At 39.0% G+C, this 14,003-nt stretch overlaps 1 protein-coding gene across 6 annotated transcripts in view; it reads right to left on the bottom strand.

Annotated features, from left to right (window-relative positions):
• UTRN (utrophin) overlaps nt 1-14,003 on the bottom strand; it is a 478,053-nt gene that overhangs the window by 367,522 nt on the left and 96,528 nt on the right. For all 6 annotated transcript variants that reach the window (XM_043592533.1, XM_043592535.1, XM_043592534.1 and 3 more), the window contains exons 11-17: nt 13,475-13,625; nt 12,187-12,306; nt 9,032-9,133; nt 5,729-5,836; nt 5,267-5,446; nt 4,264-4,433; nt 379-502 (exon numbers count right to left, since the gene is read on the bottom strand). In XM_043592533.1, coding sequence (XP_043448468.1) covers nt 379-502; nt 4,264-4,433; nt 5,267-5,446; nt 5,729-5,836; nt 9,032-9,133; nt 12,187-12,306; nt 13,475-13,625 — 955 coding nt within the window. The remainder of the gene's footprint in view (nt 1-378; nt 503-4,263; nt 4,434-5,266; nt 5,447-5,728; nt 5,837-9,031; nt 9,134-12,186; nt 12,307-13,474; nt 13,626-14,003) is intronic.

Below are 14,003 nucleotides of genomic sequence, written 5' to 3'. Positions count from 1 at the left end.
TTGTGAGATTTGAAATCATCTGTTGCATTCAGCAATCAAAATATCTTCAGCATACCCTAAGTCAGAAATTATTAGGGACTAAAGTAGATCTAATCGAAGTAAAAAATAATACTAATAACTAGACCACCTTAGAAAATGTTTTTTCCTGCACATCTCAGAGGTTAAGAAAAAGGGGGCAAAAAAATTCCTCCTCCGCACAGGGGTCTGAATGCCAGCCAGCTTGATGGATTGAAAATTTACTACAACGTCCTAAAAGCTACCTTATGGCTACATTTATTTTACAGGAAGCCTCTGGATCCCATCACACTTTTATGTCAACAGCAAATCTAACCTGATGTAATATTTTATTCACTAGGATGTTTTTGTTTAATGTTTTACCTTCAACTTCTTTTTCACTTCTGAAGTCTCTTGCATCTTCTTATACCCTTTTATCTCTGCGGCCTGAATGGCAGTCTTTGATTTCAAAATGCAGCTCAACAGCTCAGCACTTACAGCGTCAAACCTGATTTAAGATTCAGATGTTACTATTGGTCATTCCTATCCTTCTATAGTTTCACTTGGCTCAAGACAGAGCAATCAAAAGACCCCTCAGGCATGTGTTTTAAATAAATACTCCTCAAAAAAAAAAGAAACAAAGGCAACACAGACACCTAGTAACCATACAAAATAAAACCACACACTTATAATTAAAAGTTTGAAAAGAGAAATAATAGTGTAAAGTTAATAAATATTTTTTAAATAATTAATGTTTAAGCTTTGTAAAAAATACCTAGATTTTTACAAACTCCTGTAGATGATGAAAACAGATTTGATTAGAAAATAACAGAAAGAAAAAAAAAGATACAGATATTCTTAAAGTTAATGCCTTCTTTCATTTAACGTAATTATTGAGCCCAGTATATGCCAGGCGCTGGACTGGGCTCTTGCTATGAAAATAAATCAGATGCAATCCCAGCCCTCACAGAGCTTCCAGTCTGGGAGAGGCAATGGAAAGTAGCAGGCAATCACCAGAGAACTTGCCAGATGCTGATTCCAGGAATTCACAGTTATGGCTCCTAATTTAGTCAGGGGAGGTGGCGGGGGGGTTGGGGAGGTGGATGCCTTCCTGGAGCACAACAGCAATACTGTGCCTAGTAAATGTTTTCATTGCAAAGGGAGAACAAAGAAAGGGAGGACCACACTGTGCAAACAGCAAGTGATTAGGCGTGACTGGAAAAGTGAGTACTAGGCAGGGAAGGACAAGGGCAGACAACCACACCCACCTGCAGGGTAGATTAAGGAGTCTGGGCTCAACCAAAGGTTAAGGGAGAGCCCGTGAAGGGTTGAAAGCACAGGACTGACATGACTGGATTTACCTTCCAGTGTCCACTGAGGAGAAAGAAGAAAGGGTGGCAAGACCAGAGAAAAACAGGCTGCGGTAGCACCCTGAGCCAGAACTGAGATGTGATGGTGGGAAAGAAAAAGAGTGGACAAAGCTGAAGAGGCCTGTGGGAACCACAGCAAGGAAAAATGACAGGAGAAACAGTCACTGACTGTCAGCCATGTACCTGGCCCTTTTCAAAGTGTTCTGTGCGTCTTATTAAGTGATCCTCACCACAACCCTGAGACACCTATACTATTATTATCCCTTTTAATGATGAAGAAATTGAGGAGGTTTTAAACAACTGCCCCAGGGCCACAAAGCTACAGCTGGTAGAGCTCTGGTTCAAACCAGATAGTCTGTCCTCCTCACCAGCGCTCTACCCACAGAGCTTCTCAAAAGAACTTCTGGGTATTTTTAGGTACTTTAGGGTAAGCACGGGTTGTCTGTTTCTTCTTGGGAAACAGCTTAAAGTGTTTCTGGCGAGTTGTGAATATTTGGTTTTTCATCAAGATCAATTTTCCCTGTAACGTGTAAAGGGATTTTGTGACACTGTAGATAAATAACCAATGGTTGAGGTGTCCCTCAAACAGTGGTACTTTCATTCCGTCATCTTAACAGCAGGCTTCTATTTAATCTTTCAGAGAAGAGGAACACCATCCCCAAATCACACATATAAAAGGACCTTGGGGACTTAGACCATTTCTGCCCTTAATATAAATAAGGGTGATGTGAACGCCACAAGGTAGCAATGGTTTCAGGCCATGTCAACAGAGATCTAGATTATAGGAAATGACCACCCCTCCAGACCTTGAGCAGGCTAAACCAGCCAGCCACCAGCAGCACCAAGAAAAAAGAAGAGGAAATAAACTGCCATTTCTGAAGCATGTATTATAAACGATACTAAGCTCCTATCTGCTCAGAGAGCCCATTTTAAGACAAGCGAACAGTGGTTTCTACAGCAGACTGAAGGTATTAAAGGGTCTGGAAACCCTGTCACACTAGGAATGGATTGAAGATCCTCTACACCGAAGGCCAGCAGAAATGAGAATATGAAACTCCCTGCAATACTAAGGAGGTTCCATACTGAAGGCTGGTGCCGCTCTATGGCACCCCAGGCAGCAGAACTAGCAAATACAGGGAGACATGGAGGGGGCGGACTTGGGCTGGGCATAAAAATAACCTTTCTAACAATGAGATCTCACTGCCTATCATAATGAACCGGATGTACACAAGCTTCTCTGTGTCCAGGAGTTAACTGAAGGGATTTCTGCACCAATCAAACCACGGACTGGAAGCCTATGGTCCTCACAGCTGGCTGCTCAACTAACAGACATTCCCCTCCCCACACTTTTCTCTGCTGTCCAAGTCCCCCAGAATGCAATGACAGGAGAGCAAAATGGCCAGACGGTCTCAACCTCCCATGCACCCATGGCAGGGAAGTGACTGAATCCTGGCCACTGAGACCGCAGGGGACGTTAGCTGATGTCTTCCAGGCAAGGTCTTTCTCCCCGATTTAAAAAAAGAAAAAAAGATAAATAAGGAAAAACTGGCCTTCCCGCATATAAATCGGGTTATACAAGGATGTTATGCCCAGTGCTACAGCAGAATCTTGGGACCAGAGAGGACAAGCCTGATGGTGAAAGCCCGGCTTCTGGACTTCTTGTGAGATAATCAATGACCTCATTGTTTGGGTCACTTTTGGTATAGTATTCTGTTTCCCGCAGCAGAATGCACTCCACACAACACGACCATGTTTAAGATTTTATAGTAATGCACCCTTAGTCTTTTATAACCTTTCTTCCTTCCAAATGCACAAAGCCAGCACTGGAGAGGCACAGTGCCAGATCTACCTGGCAGAAACTAGACACTCAGGAAACAAAAGATCTATGGCACTATTAACATCAGAAGCATCTTCCTCCTGTGCTGCCTCGGCTCCAGAAGCAAAGGTTTCACAGCTGCTGCCTGCACCTTGGAGGTACTCTGGCTCCACAGGGAGATGCTGGTAAGAGGCAGAGAAACACAGCCTTATTACCAAAATGAAAATCATCCGGTAAAACTGGAAGCCCACTTCATCTACAGAAGCTATACTGGGGAAACCATATCATTTTTATTCTGGCCCAAAATAATTGCCCATTTACCCAAGCACTCGGATCCTCCTATAAAAGGGAGAGAATAAAAGGGCTGATATAAGGATCAGCTGCTATAGGGTATCTGAGGTACATTACCCGGCTGTCACACAGCGCAGCTTAGCAGAGTATCTGACATTAGTAAATGCTTGCTACATATTAGCTGCGATTAGTCCTTTTCTAAAATTCCTGAGTTTCCTTTGAATCAGTAAGACAAACAAACAAAAAAAAGTATGTCAAAGATGGATCCTTAAGGCAAACATAAAGAATTTGTTAATGAATCTGACAAAGGAATTAACAAAAAAAGAAAGGAAATGTGAAAAAAGGATGAGGGGGGAAAGGAAGAAAAAGGGGACGACAAAGGAATGACTTCCCTGAATGAAGTATTGCTGAATGTGAAGAGGAAGGAGTGGCATAAAGAATAAGGAGATCTATCTAAAGCAAACCTGCCAGGGTTCTCAGAGTGTGGTGAAAGAAAGAATAAATGCAGAATCATGGACAGTCAGATCCTCCCTAGGTAGATGATGGAAAGGAAGAAGGAAGGGTTCTGTCACACGGTTTTCCAGACTAAACACAGGATAAATAAAATCACCAGAGACCATTTAGACGCTTAGCCAGTGGGAAGGAGAACATTGGAAGGCTGGGGGGCAGTGAGTGGTTTAGCAGTTGAATTTCCATCACAATAATTACATCTAAATTTGCATATGATTAGTAATTAGTACAAATACATTATGTGCGGTACTGTGTTTAGAAAATGTCTCTATCTGTTCTCACTTTTTCTTAGCTTCCAAATCCACAGGAATCTGTCTCTTCTTTGGGGGAGGAGGAGGAGGCAGTTCTTGCTTAGACCTTTTTGTAGTTACTTGTTCTCTTACGCGAACAGTCTCCAAAAGATCCTTCTGAGGAATCTGGGACATCCCCAGCTTTGCTACAGCCTGAGTCACCTGAAGTATAAATCAGCCAAATGTTTTAACGTTTTGTCACAGCTTTATTGAGATATAATTCACATGCCATAACATTCTCCTTTGAAAATACACAGTTTGAGTGGTTATCAGTATATTCAGTGTTATGCAGCCATCCCCACTCTGTACTTGCAAAAGAGGTTTATTGGCCCCAAAAGAAACCCCGTACCTATTAATAAATAGTCCATCACTCCCCATCCTCCTCTCCCCGAGGCCCTAGCGACTACTAATCTACTTATTATCTCTCTGGATTTGCCTATTTTTGATAGTTCATATAGATAGAATTACAGTGCATTTAATCTTGTGACTGGCTTCTCGTAGTTAGCACAATGTTTTCAAGGTTCATTCATACTGTCAGTATTTCATGCAATGGACAGACCACATTTGTTTATCCATCTACCTACTGATGGAACATTTGGGCTGTTTCACTTTTGCACTGTTATAAATAATACCACTATGAACATCCAAGTACAAACCACAGTTGCATTTTCAATCAATTCACTAATATATTTTTTTAAATTAATAAGATTATTTAAAATTTAAAGATGATTTAATGGATTCGTGTCTAAGTGTTATCAGTTACTAAGAGAAATTACGGGGTATTAGTAAGTTTTTCAACGATCTATTAAAATTGACTTCAGAAAAGGAAAGATTTTTTACATGTCAATTTCTCAATTTTTCAGTAAGCCAGGTATAAGGAACCTACTTTTAGTTTGCAGCTTACCTATTATTACTTTATTTCATAAAAACTAAAACTAACCTGAACATTTAACTTCTATTTCATCATACAACATATAATCCAAAGCAAAAGGTACCTGGTTGGAGGAATCTTCTAGTCTCTGAACCAAAGAATCCCATCTCTGAGTTAGTTCCTCTGAGTCACTGTTGATCTTCTTAGATGCCTTGGGATTATCAAGTAATTGACTCACATCCTGACCAATCTCACTCAGCTGATCCAAGGCCTGACGTTTCATTTCCATGTCTTCTTTCAAAATCTAATATTTCAAATATTTTATTAGATGACTCCCTCTTAAAAGGACTCTATAGTCCTGCTCCACAAGCAGGAAATGTAAACATATATTTTATAGCAAAATTTACTTGCTACACAGTTCACTAATGCTAAAACATAAGATTCCTGGTTCTAGATGATTATATGGCAGCATTCTAGTGTTGGTTAATGACTCATAATCTGTATTCACTAAATTGTATGAACCATTGATAGAAACAATAAAATATCACAGGCTTACAAGACAGATGCTGACATTGACACCACTTACAGCCAGTCGTCGAATGCTGACACTTAGTTCCTTTTGGTCTTTGAAGTTGCTCGTCTGGACTTTATTTAAAGCCTCTTCTTTTTCAGTTAGCCAAGCTTTCAACAAGCACTACATGTAATAACAAAAGTTAGAAATATATTTGGAGAATCATTTGGTCATTCAATTCAATCAAGTTCCCAAATCTCTAACGTTTATGCTGGTAGAGGCTTCACTCTTACTTAGGGTAGGAAGGACTTCAAACACCCAAGCTCAAGGTATGAATGGCCTAATATCATTCTTTAAGATATTATCCTTCTCAGATTTGCAACAGATCAAGCTGACATTAGCCCCACACATGGGTAATTAAACTAATTCTCAGGGACGTATGTGGAACTAAAAGGCTAAATCCAACTATGCAAATCTCCAAAAGAATCACAGTATAACTCTCCAGAAGCAGGAAGACTCCTGGAATTGTCCTTTCCCAGCCCTTCATTTTAGGAAGGAAAGAGAGATAAGTCATTATGTGTCCAAGATCACTTGGCTAGTTAACAAGGGAATCAAATCAAAGACCCACACCCTAAAACTAATGGTTTTTCCATAGCATCATTCAAGAAAACCATACTAATGTTCCAGGTTCAACAGCAATTGTGATTAAAAGAGAAAGTTTAGCCATAGTCCAAAGCCAACATATAGATATTTAAATCTCATTGGCCAACATGCAGAAGATATTTAGTAATATACATAGATAAACTTGAAAGAGGGGCAGAAAACCACATGGTTGCATTGAGATAATTCTTTGCAAAGTGTAATATCTATTGCAGAAGCTCTTTTCTATATAGTTGAGAGGGAAAAGTCTTGGTTCTGTGTCAGCAGTGGGATCAATTCATTCTCTAACTGCTTTATTTATCAGTTTATGTAACAACTATTCCCTGCCTCTATATTCCACCAAAAAAAAAAAGATGAAGATTAAGAAATTAAGTGGCAAATACAGATCCTGTCTTCAATATAGAAAAGATAAAATATGCACATAAACTATGACAAAAGAAAGTGCAGACACCACAAAAGATTATATATATATATATGAATGATAGCTTATTTTTATTTATAATATATAAATATATATAATATATGTATAATATTTATATTATTAAATATAATATTATGTAATGTGTCTGCACTATATTTTAATTTGGTAATTAAATACACACACACACACACACACACACAAAATGTCATGGCAATTGCAAAGAAGAAGAGATGGGTTCCAGGTTGGGGAGAGTGGGGGAAGGAGAGGGAGTTAATAGATTACTACATTTCAAAAATGAAACAACTGGTGAGAAGACATTCCACAGCAGATACCACACCTTAAACAACAAAAGACAGGCTAGAAAATAAATGAAATACACTCACTCTTTCAAAAACATGAAAAAAAAAAAACCACAAACTATGAGGAATCTACAATCTGCAATGCATTGGGAACAGAACCCTGAAGAAGAACCAGCACTACTCATGTGGCACTGACATCCTAAGAATGGGCTATAAGCTGAGAACTCAGCATCTGAACCTCGGTACACAGAAGGACAGAGGGAAAATCAAAGTCGGAAAGGTAGGTTGGAAGCCCTTACAGAATATCCTACATGCCACACTTGAAATTGGCCTATCCTGAGAAGTTTGGAATTCTCAGATCCCATTTCTAACTACCTTAAAGCCTCTGCAACCAAGTGAATGATAGTCCCTTGAAAGATTTTTTAATTCAGATTAAGTTTATTTGGTCTCATTCCATGCAAAAGCAAATCATGTATATATTAAGAACCATCGTTGGCTCCAATTCTACATCTTAACATGATTCCTCCAACCCTAACACTAGCAGAAAGCCATTCAAAGGTTAGTTTTAAATCTACAGTAAGACAAGTGGCCAAAATACTAGTCACTCTCTATTTTTTAAATATTTTTAGGGGCGCCTGGGTGGCGCAGTCGGTTAAGCGTCAGACTTCAGCCAGGTCACGATCTCGCGGTCCGTGAGTTCGAGCCCCGCGTCAGGCTCTGGGCTGATGGCTCAGAGCCTGGAGCCTGTTTCCGATTCTGTGTCTCCCTCTCTCTCTGCCCCTCCCCCTCCCCCGTTCATGCTCTGTCTCTCTCTGTCCCAAAAATAAACGTTGAAAAAAATAATAATAAAATAAAATAAAATAAAATATTTTTAATTGCTAAATTAAATTACTTCCAAATTTTAAATTACTCAGTAGTAACACAAAGGTCTTTTCTAATGATCAGTGTCTTCTCCTGTCACTACTGGAGTAAAATATAACTATTCTATGTGACTCCTTTTCCTGAATACGAGAGTCCAAGTAAATGTAAATATTTATAAAGTGAAATGTAAATATTTCAGAAGTCAGAATAAGATCCATCATAGAATTCTTAATAAGAAAATTCTGGCCAAAGATTGGGGGCAGGAGGTAGTGATTAACAATTTACACGGGGACAAATTTTGCAACCTACTTTTTAAGATGTTCTCTCGGCCACCATATTTAGTAAACCACAAAACATCATACACTTGTTTTTATTCCTTGAAAAGAATATAGTTGCTTTTTGTGGATGGAAATGAAATGCATTTAAAAGAATCTAAACGGACACTGAGATGTGGGAATAAAGTATCTGCTTATTTTCGAAAACCACAAATGTTTGACATTTTGGGAGAAAAGTTTTGCTTATTTGTATTCTGTTTTGATTGTTGTTCTTCTGGAAGGATGGAAGGTGGGCCAAGGGCCTGAAAACTTAAAGAGGCAGCTTTGTGCCAAAATTTCATTGGCTGCTGGAATCCGTATTGGAAAAAAAATACTATTAACCCAGTATTAAATGAATGGTTATCGCTAAATGATCTTTTCTTGTTAATTTCAGTAGTTATTCTGGTTGAAATCAAGAAAAATTGTTGTGATTTAAAATTCACAAAGCAGTGAGTGGATTCATTTATTCATTATTTACTGAGCTAAAAATGCTAGGCCTTGTGTTGATACAAGTTCATACACAATACCCAACAGAAATATAAAGAAAAATCATAATCGTGAATGTAGAATGTCTAAATACTAACATTCTAAATAATCAACACATCAAATTAAGTGTTACTACAATAAAGTCATAAGATTTCTATGAATAAGCTACATGATCAGTTATAAAATACATAGAAATCTGATTTTTAAAATAATAAAAATTATTTGTGTATTCGCCTTTCAAAGTAAAGTAAACAAGACAAGTTTATTGTAATGCCATAATTAAAGATAGGTTACTTTTCGCCATCTGTCTTGCCCATTATGGATAACAGTTTCATACCTGTTCTTCCAATAATTCCTGCCACAATATATTGATTTCTTGTAACCTATTCCAACGTTCCTCAGTCCAACGGCACACTGCCGTCCAGCGTTCACCAAGTTTCTAGTAAAGGAAGAAACCATCCTTTGTCAACAGAATCTTAAAAGACAGTTATAATGATCCTTAAAGAAATTCATGCCATCCATTGCTCTTCACTACTGGGTAGCAATTTATGAAAAATATTTTTATAAAAGTTGCTTTAAAATAATACAGACAAATCCTGGAAGTTTGTAGAGGAGAAAAACTAATTTCCATAGAGTTTAACAATTTCACCTTACATAGCTAGAAAGTGGTACAACTAGAACTCTATCTTTTAAATGTTTATTTACTGGGGCACCTGGGTGGCTCAGTCGGTTAAGCATCCAACTTCCACTCAGGTCATGATCTCACGGCTCTTGAGTCCAAGTCCCGCGTCAGGCTCTGTGCTGCCAGCTCAGAGCCTGGAACCTACTTCAGATTCTGTGTCTCCCTCTCTCTCTGACCCTTCCCTGCTCATGCTCTGTCTCTCTCTCTCTCTCAAAAATAAACAAACATGAAAAAATTATTAAAAGATAAAAAATTTAAAAATATATATATTTATTTATTTATTTTCGAGAGACAGTGCACACGCACACGTGAGAGAGAGGGAGACAGAGAATCCAAATCAGGCTCCAGGTTCTGAGCTGTCAGCTCAGAGTCCAACATCAAGCTTAAACCCAGGAACCCTGAGATCATGACCTGAGCCAAAGTCAGACGCTTGGACGACTGAGCCACCCAGGTGCCCCTAGAACTCTATCTTTTCAACTTATTTTTTTTAATTTTTTTTTTTAAAGTTTCTCTATTTCTGAGAGAGACAGAGAGCGTGAGCGGGGAAGGAGCAGAGAGAGGGAGGCACAGAATCCAAAGCAGGCTCCGGGCTCTGAGCTGTCAGCACAAAGCCCGACGCAGGACTCGCACTCCCAAACTGCGAGATCATGACCTGAGCCAAAGTCGGACACTTAACCAACTGAGCAACCCAGGTGCCCCTATCTATTAAACTTTTGACTCCAAAATCCTGCTCTTTCCATATCGCTGCGGTTTTTATACAAGAATTTGACATTTTTACACATATCTTCAAAGTAGAGCATACATATCTACTTTTCGTGCTTCAAATTTTTCAGGCTATAATTATCTTTTCAAAAAATTCATTGCATCAACCACCTTTTATGTGCTAAGAAAATTTTCATATGTAATGCCAAAATTATGAAAAAAAATTTTTAACCTTATAAAACCTGTTTTGAGCTCCTAGAAAATAAAAAAAAATGCTTAATTGATTTGTTCTGTTTATATTACACAAAAATCAGGAACATAATCTTATGAGTATTAATAGTGCTAAATAAGTAAATTTGTTTAAAAATCAATATTCATGAGAACTTTGCCAACAAATTATTTTACCACCATTTTATAATGATTGACAAATGTTACATTTAATTTCTACATTACTTACATATGCAAAGAATTATTTAATTCATATTATACTATTTCAATATTTAATACCACAGTAAGCTTTGTAGGATGCAAAGGGTAGAGAAGTTAGAGCCAAAGACAGGTCTCCAATCTTGGCATGAAAATTCAATGCCTACTTAAATCTCAGTGGCATCACATGACCTTTCTGAATTTCAGTTTCCTCACTGTGAAACAGGCAAAACATGAATGCCTATCTCTCAGGTTACTACAATAACTAAGTAGTACTACACCAGCAGTTCTCAGAACCACTGGCCAACTTTAACTGTTATAAAAGAAAAAGAATTTCATATGATAAGATTATAGTCTGAGAGTGACTGAAAACCATTTGGCGACATCATATTGGGTAATCCAAACATTGTTCAAATAAAATACCAATAACCCTCTTAATAAAGACTTGTAAAGATACACTATAACCTCTGCGCTAAAGCAACAATTTTGTTAGGGGTTCCCAAAATTCTTGTTGAAATTCATCCACTGATGTACCAAAGAAGCAGGAATATTAAATTCTAGATGGCTGAAATTCTCAAATTTCAGTATGCACATAAGTGCAGATCCACAGGCCCCACCCCCAGGGATTTAGGTCTGCATGGAGACCCGGAAACTACATTTCAACAAAGTCCTCAAGCAATTCTGAACAAGAAATCTATAGAGCACTTGTTGAGATTGGTTCCCAAGCTTGTTTCCATTTTGCGGGAGAAGCTGGGGACCACAAGCAGCCCTGCCCATCTACCCCAAGGGCTGAAGGGAAGGAAAGATGCTGAGTACTCTTGTAAACCCACAAGTTGTAGGACCCCAACTCAGAAGTACAACTTCAAAGTTAGTCTACTCCCTTTTTTAAAGCTCTTTAATGTTTATTTTTATTTTGAGAGAGAGAGCACAGTAGGGAAAGGGCAGAGAGAGAGGGAGGGAGAGAATCCCAAGCAGGCTCTGCCCCACCGGCATAGAGCCCCACTCGGGGCTCGATCCCATGAGCCACAAGATCATGACCTGAACTGGTATCAAGAATTGGATGCTTAACCAGCTGAGCCACCCGGGCACCCCAAAGGTGAGTCTACTCTTCTAAATGAACAGTGATACAGGACCTGAAGAACAGGGGTGCCATATAAGGGTTTCAGACAGGGGCGCCTGGGTGGCGCAGTCGGTTAAGCGTCCGACTTCAGCCAGGTCACGATCTCGCGGTCTGTGAGTTCGAGCCCCGTGTCAGGCTCTGGGCTGATGGCTCAGAGCCTGGAGCCTGTTTCCGATTCTGTGTCTCCCTCTCTCTGCCCCACCCCCGTTCATGCTCTGTCTCTCTCTGTCCCAAAAATAAAATAAAAACGTTGTGGGGCGCCTGGGTGGCGCAGTCGGTTAAGCGTCCGACTTCAGCCAGGTCACGATCTCGCAGCCGGTGAGTTCGAGCCCCGCGTCGGGCTCTGGGCTGATGGCTCAGAGCCTGGAGCCTATTTCCGATTCTGTGTCTCCCTCTCTCTCTGCCCCTCCCCCGATCATGCTCTGTCTCTCTCTGTCCCAAAAGTAAATAAATGTTGAAAAAAAAAAATTTAAAAAAAAAAAATAAAAACGTTGAAAAAAAAAATTTTTAAGGGTTTCAGACAACAGGGTCCTTATGAGTATCCCGTCTCCAGGGTCCATACCTGTAACTGATCTTCGAGAACAGCCGTAGCACTCTCACCACTGTTTTCATCAACAATCACGACCATGTGCGTCAGTGAATTTACCTTCACCTGTTCAGCCTCAAGATCATTTTGCAAACGCTAGAGAAAAGAATTAAGATACACCATCATTTCTACTCTTTTCACATTTACCTATTTAAAATCCACTCAGCTGTCAATAGTAATTAAGGACACTTAATGAGACAGCATGTTTAAATTTTCAATCATTACCCTAAGTGTTCTACTAATGAAACAAGTCCCTTATACATCTTCACATTTCACTATGAACCAAAGCAAGTTGAAAATGCAGTGTCATAACAGATTGCAAATGGGATATCATCACTTTTAGTCCATGTTCTGGCAAAAAAAAAAAAAAAGTAGAATAGATGACTTGAATGAATATACTAGAAATTAAGAACATAGAATTTGTAAGACCAAAAAAAAAAAAAAAAAAAACCAAAAAACAAACCTTACATATACAGAGTCAGAGATCATTTTAGTGCAACATAATGTAAGCTGAGAGATAAGTAGGATGCTATTTGACAGTCAGAAGCTATTCAGATGAGGTACCCAAGAAAGTAATTCAGGATATACAGACGCCTTCCATTCTCCTCTTCCATGGGAAGAGTATGTGAGGTCATAAGATGCTTGTATATAGGTAATTTATTTAAACACTACCAATAGTGTTGTCAAATGCCTCTTGAACTGTGTTTAATGTATCCCTGAAGTTTTATTTATCAGTTGTCTAGATATTCCACTGAAAACTAAAAGTTTTCAAACAATTTGCGGAGAAGCTATTTTGCTTCTAAAGTTATCTTCTAACTGTGTGACCAAATTAAATTAACCACCAAATTATGATTCCTCATCTAGTGCCTGATATTCTCCTATACCATAGAAGAAACACAGCTTTCATTAAAGGACGAGGTACAGATAAATCTGAGGGTTTGCTTCTTTACCCACACACTGCATTAATGCCAATACACTAGGGTCTTTAACCACTTACACATCCAAAACAAAAATTCTTGAGAGCCGTGGGAACACTAAGTACTTTCATACTGAAACAATACATCCTTCCATAAAATTGTACCTGCACTTTCATCCCTCGCTTGGAAAAGCCCCCACGAGCTCCACCCTATCAATACGGAATAATTGAGAACACTGAAGAAGTGTCCCATCCCTGCACTAATGATAGAAGCCATCAGCCCCTAGCATGCTAAGTGCTGCCTTTTCATATTTGATACGGTCTAAAAGAAATAGGAACCAGATTTACTTTATGATCTTCTAGCAGCTTTTGTAGGGATTTTAAATCATCATCCAGGGGGCAGGTTTCCATCTTCTGAATGCGTTCCTCCGTGAGTGTCAACCAGGCGGAGAGCTGCTGCAGCTGTTTCTTCTGCAATTCCATCAGCACATCGTGCAGCCTGTCCGGGGACAAACACACGTCATCCCCACTCCTTTTTCCCTTTGCAAAGGCAAACACGTGCTCCAGGCACCAAAGAAATGGGGCAAGGGAATGCAGTCTTGTCTAACCATTTAAAGTAGCAGTTAGTCTTTCAATATAGAAACAAGAAAAAAAAAAAACTTTTACTTTCTTCCTAAATGGAATCCATTAAGTATGGTCAAAGAATGCAAATAACAGCACCCTCTATTCATATCAGAATCATTGTTTCTTCAATCAGGAATTCCTGCTTATTAAATAGGTGGAAATTGCGATGGAATGCCGCTTGCTCCCTAATACACAATACATGAAATAAAATGAACCATGGGAAAAACACTGCCTTAAAAACTGTTACAAGATG

This window comes from Prionailurus bengalensis, chromosome B2, assembly GCF_016509475.1.
Source record: "Prionailurus bengalensis isolate Pbe53 chromosome B2, Fcat_Pben_1.1_paternal_pri, whole genome shotgun sequence".
In the NCBI taxonomy this organism is placed as follows: Eukaryota; Metazoa; Chordata; class Mammalia; order Carnivora; family Felidae; genus Prionailurus; species Prionailurus bengalensis.
Note: the sequence above shows the minus strand (reverse complement) of the source record. Positions and strands in the feature narration are given on the sequence as shown.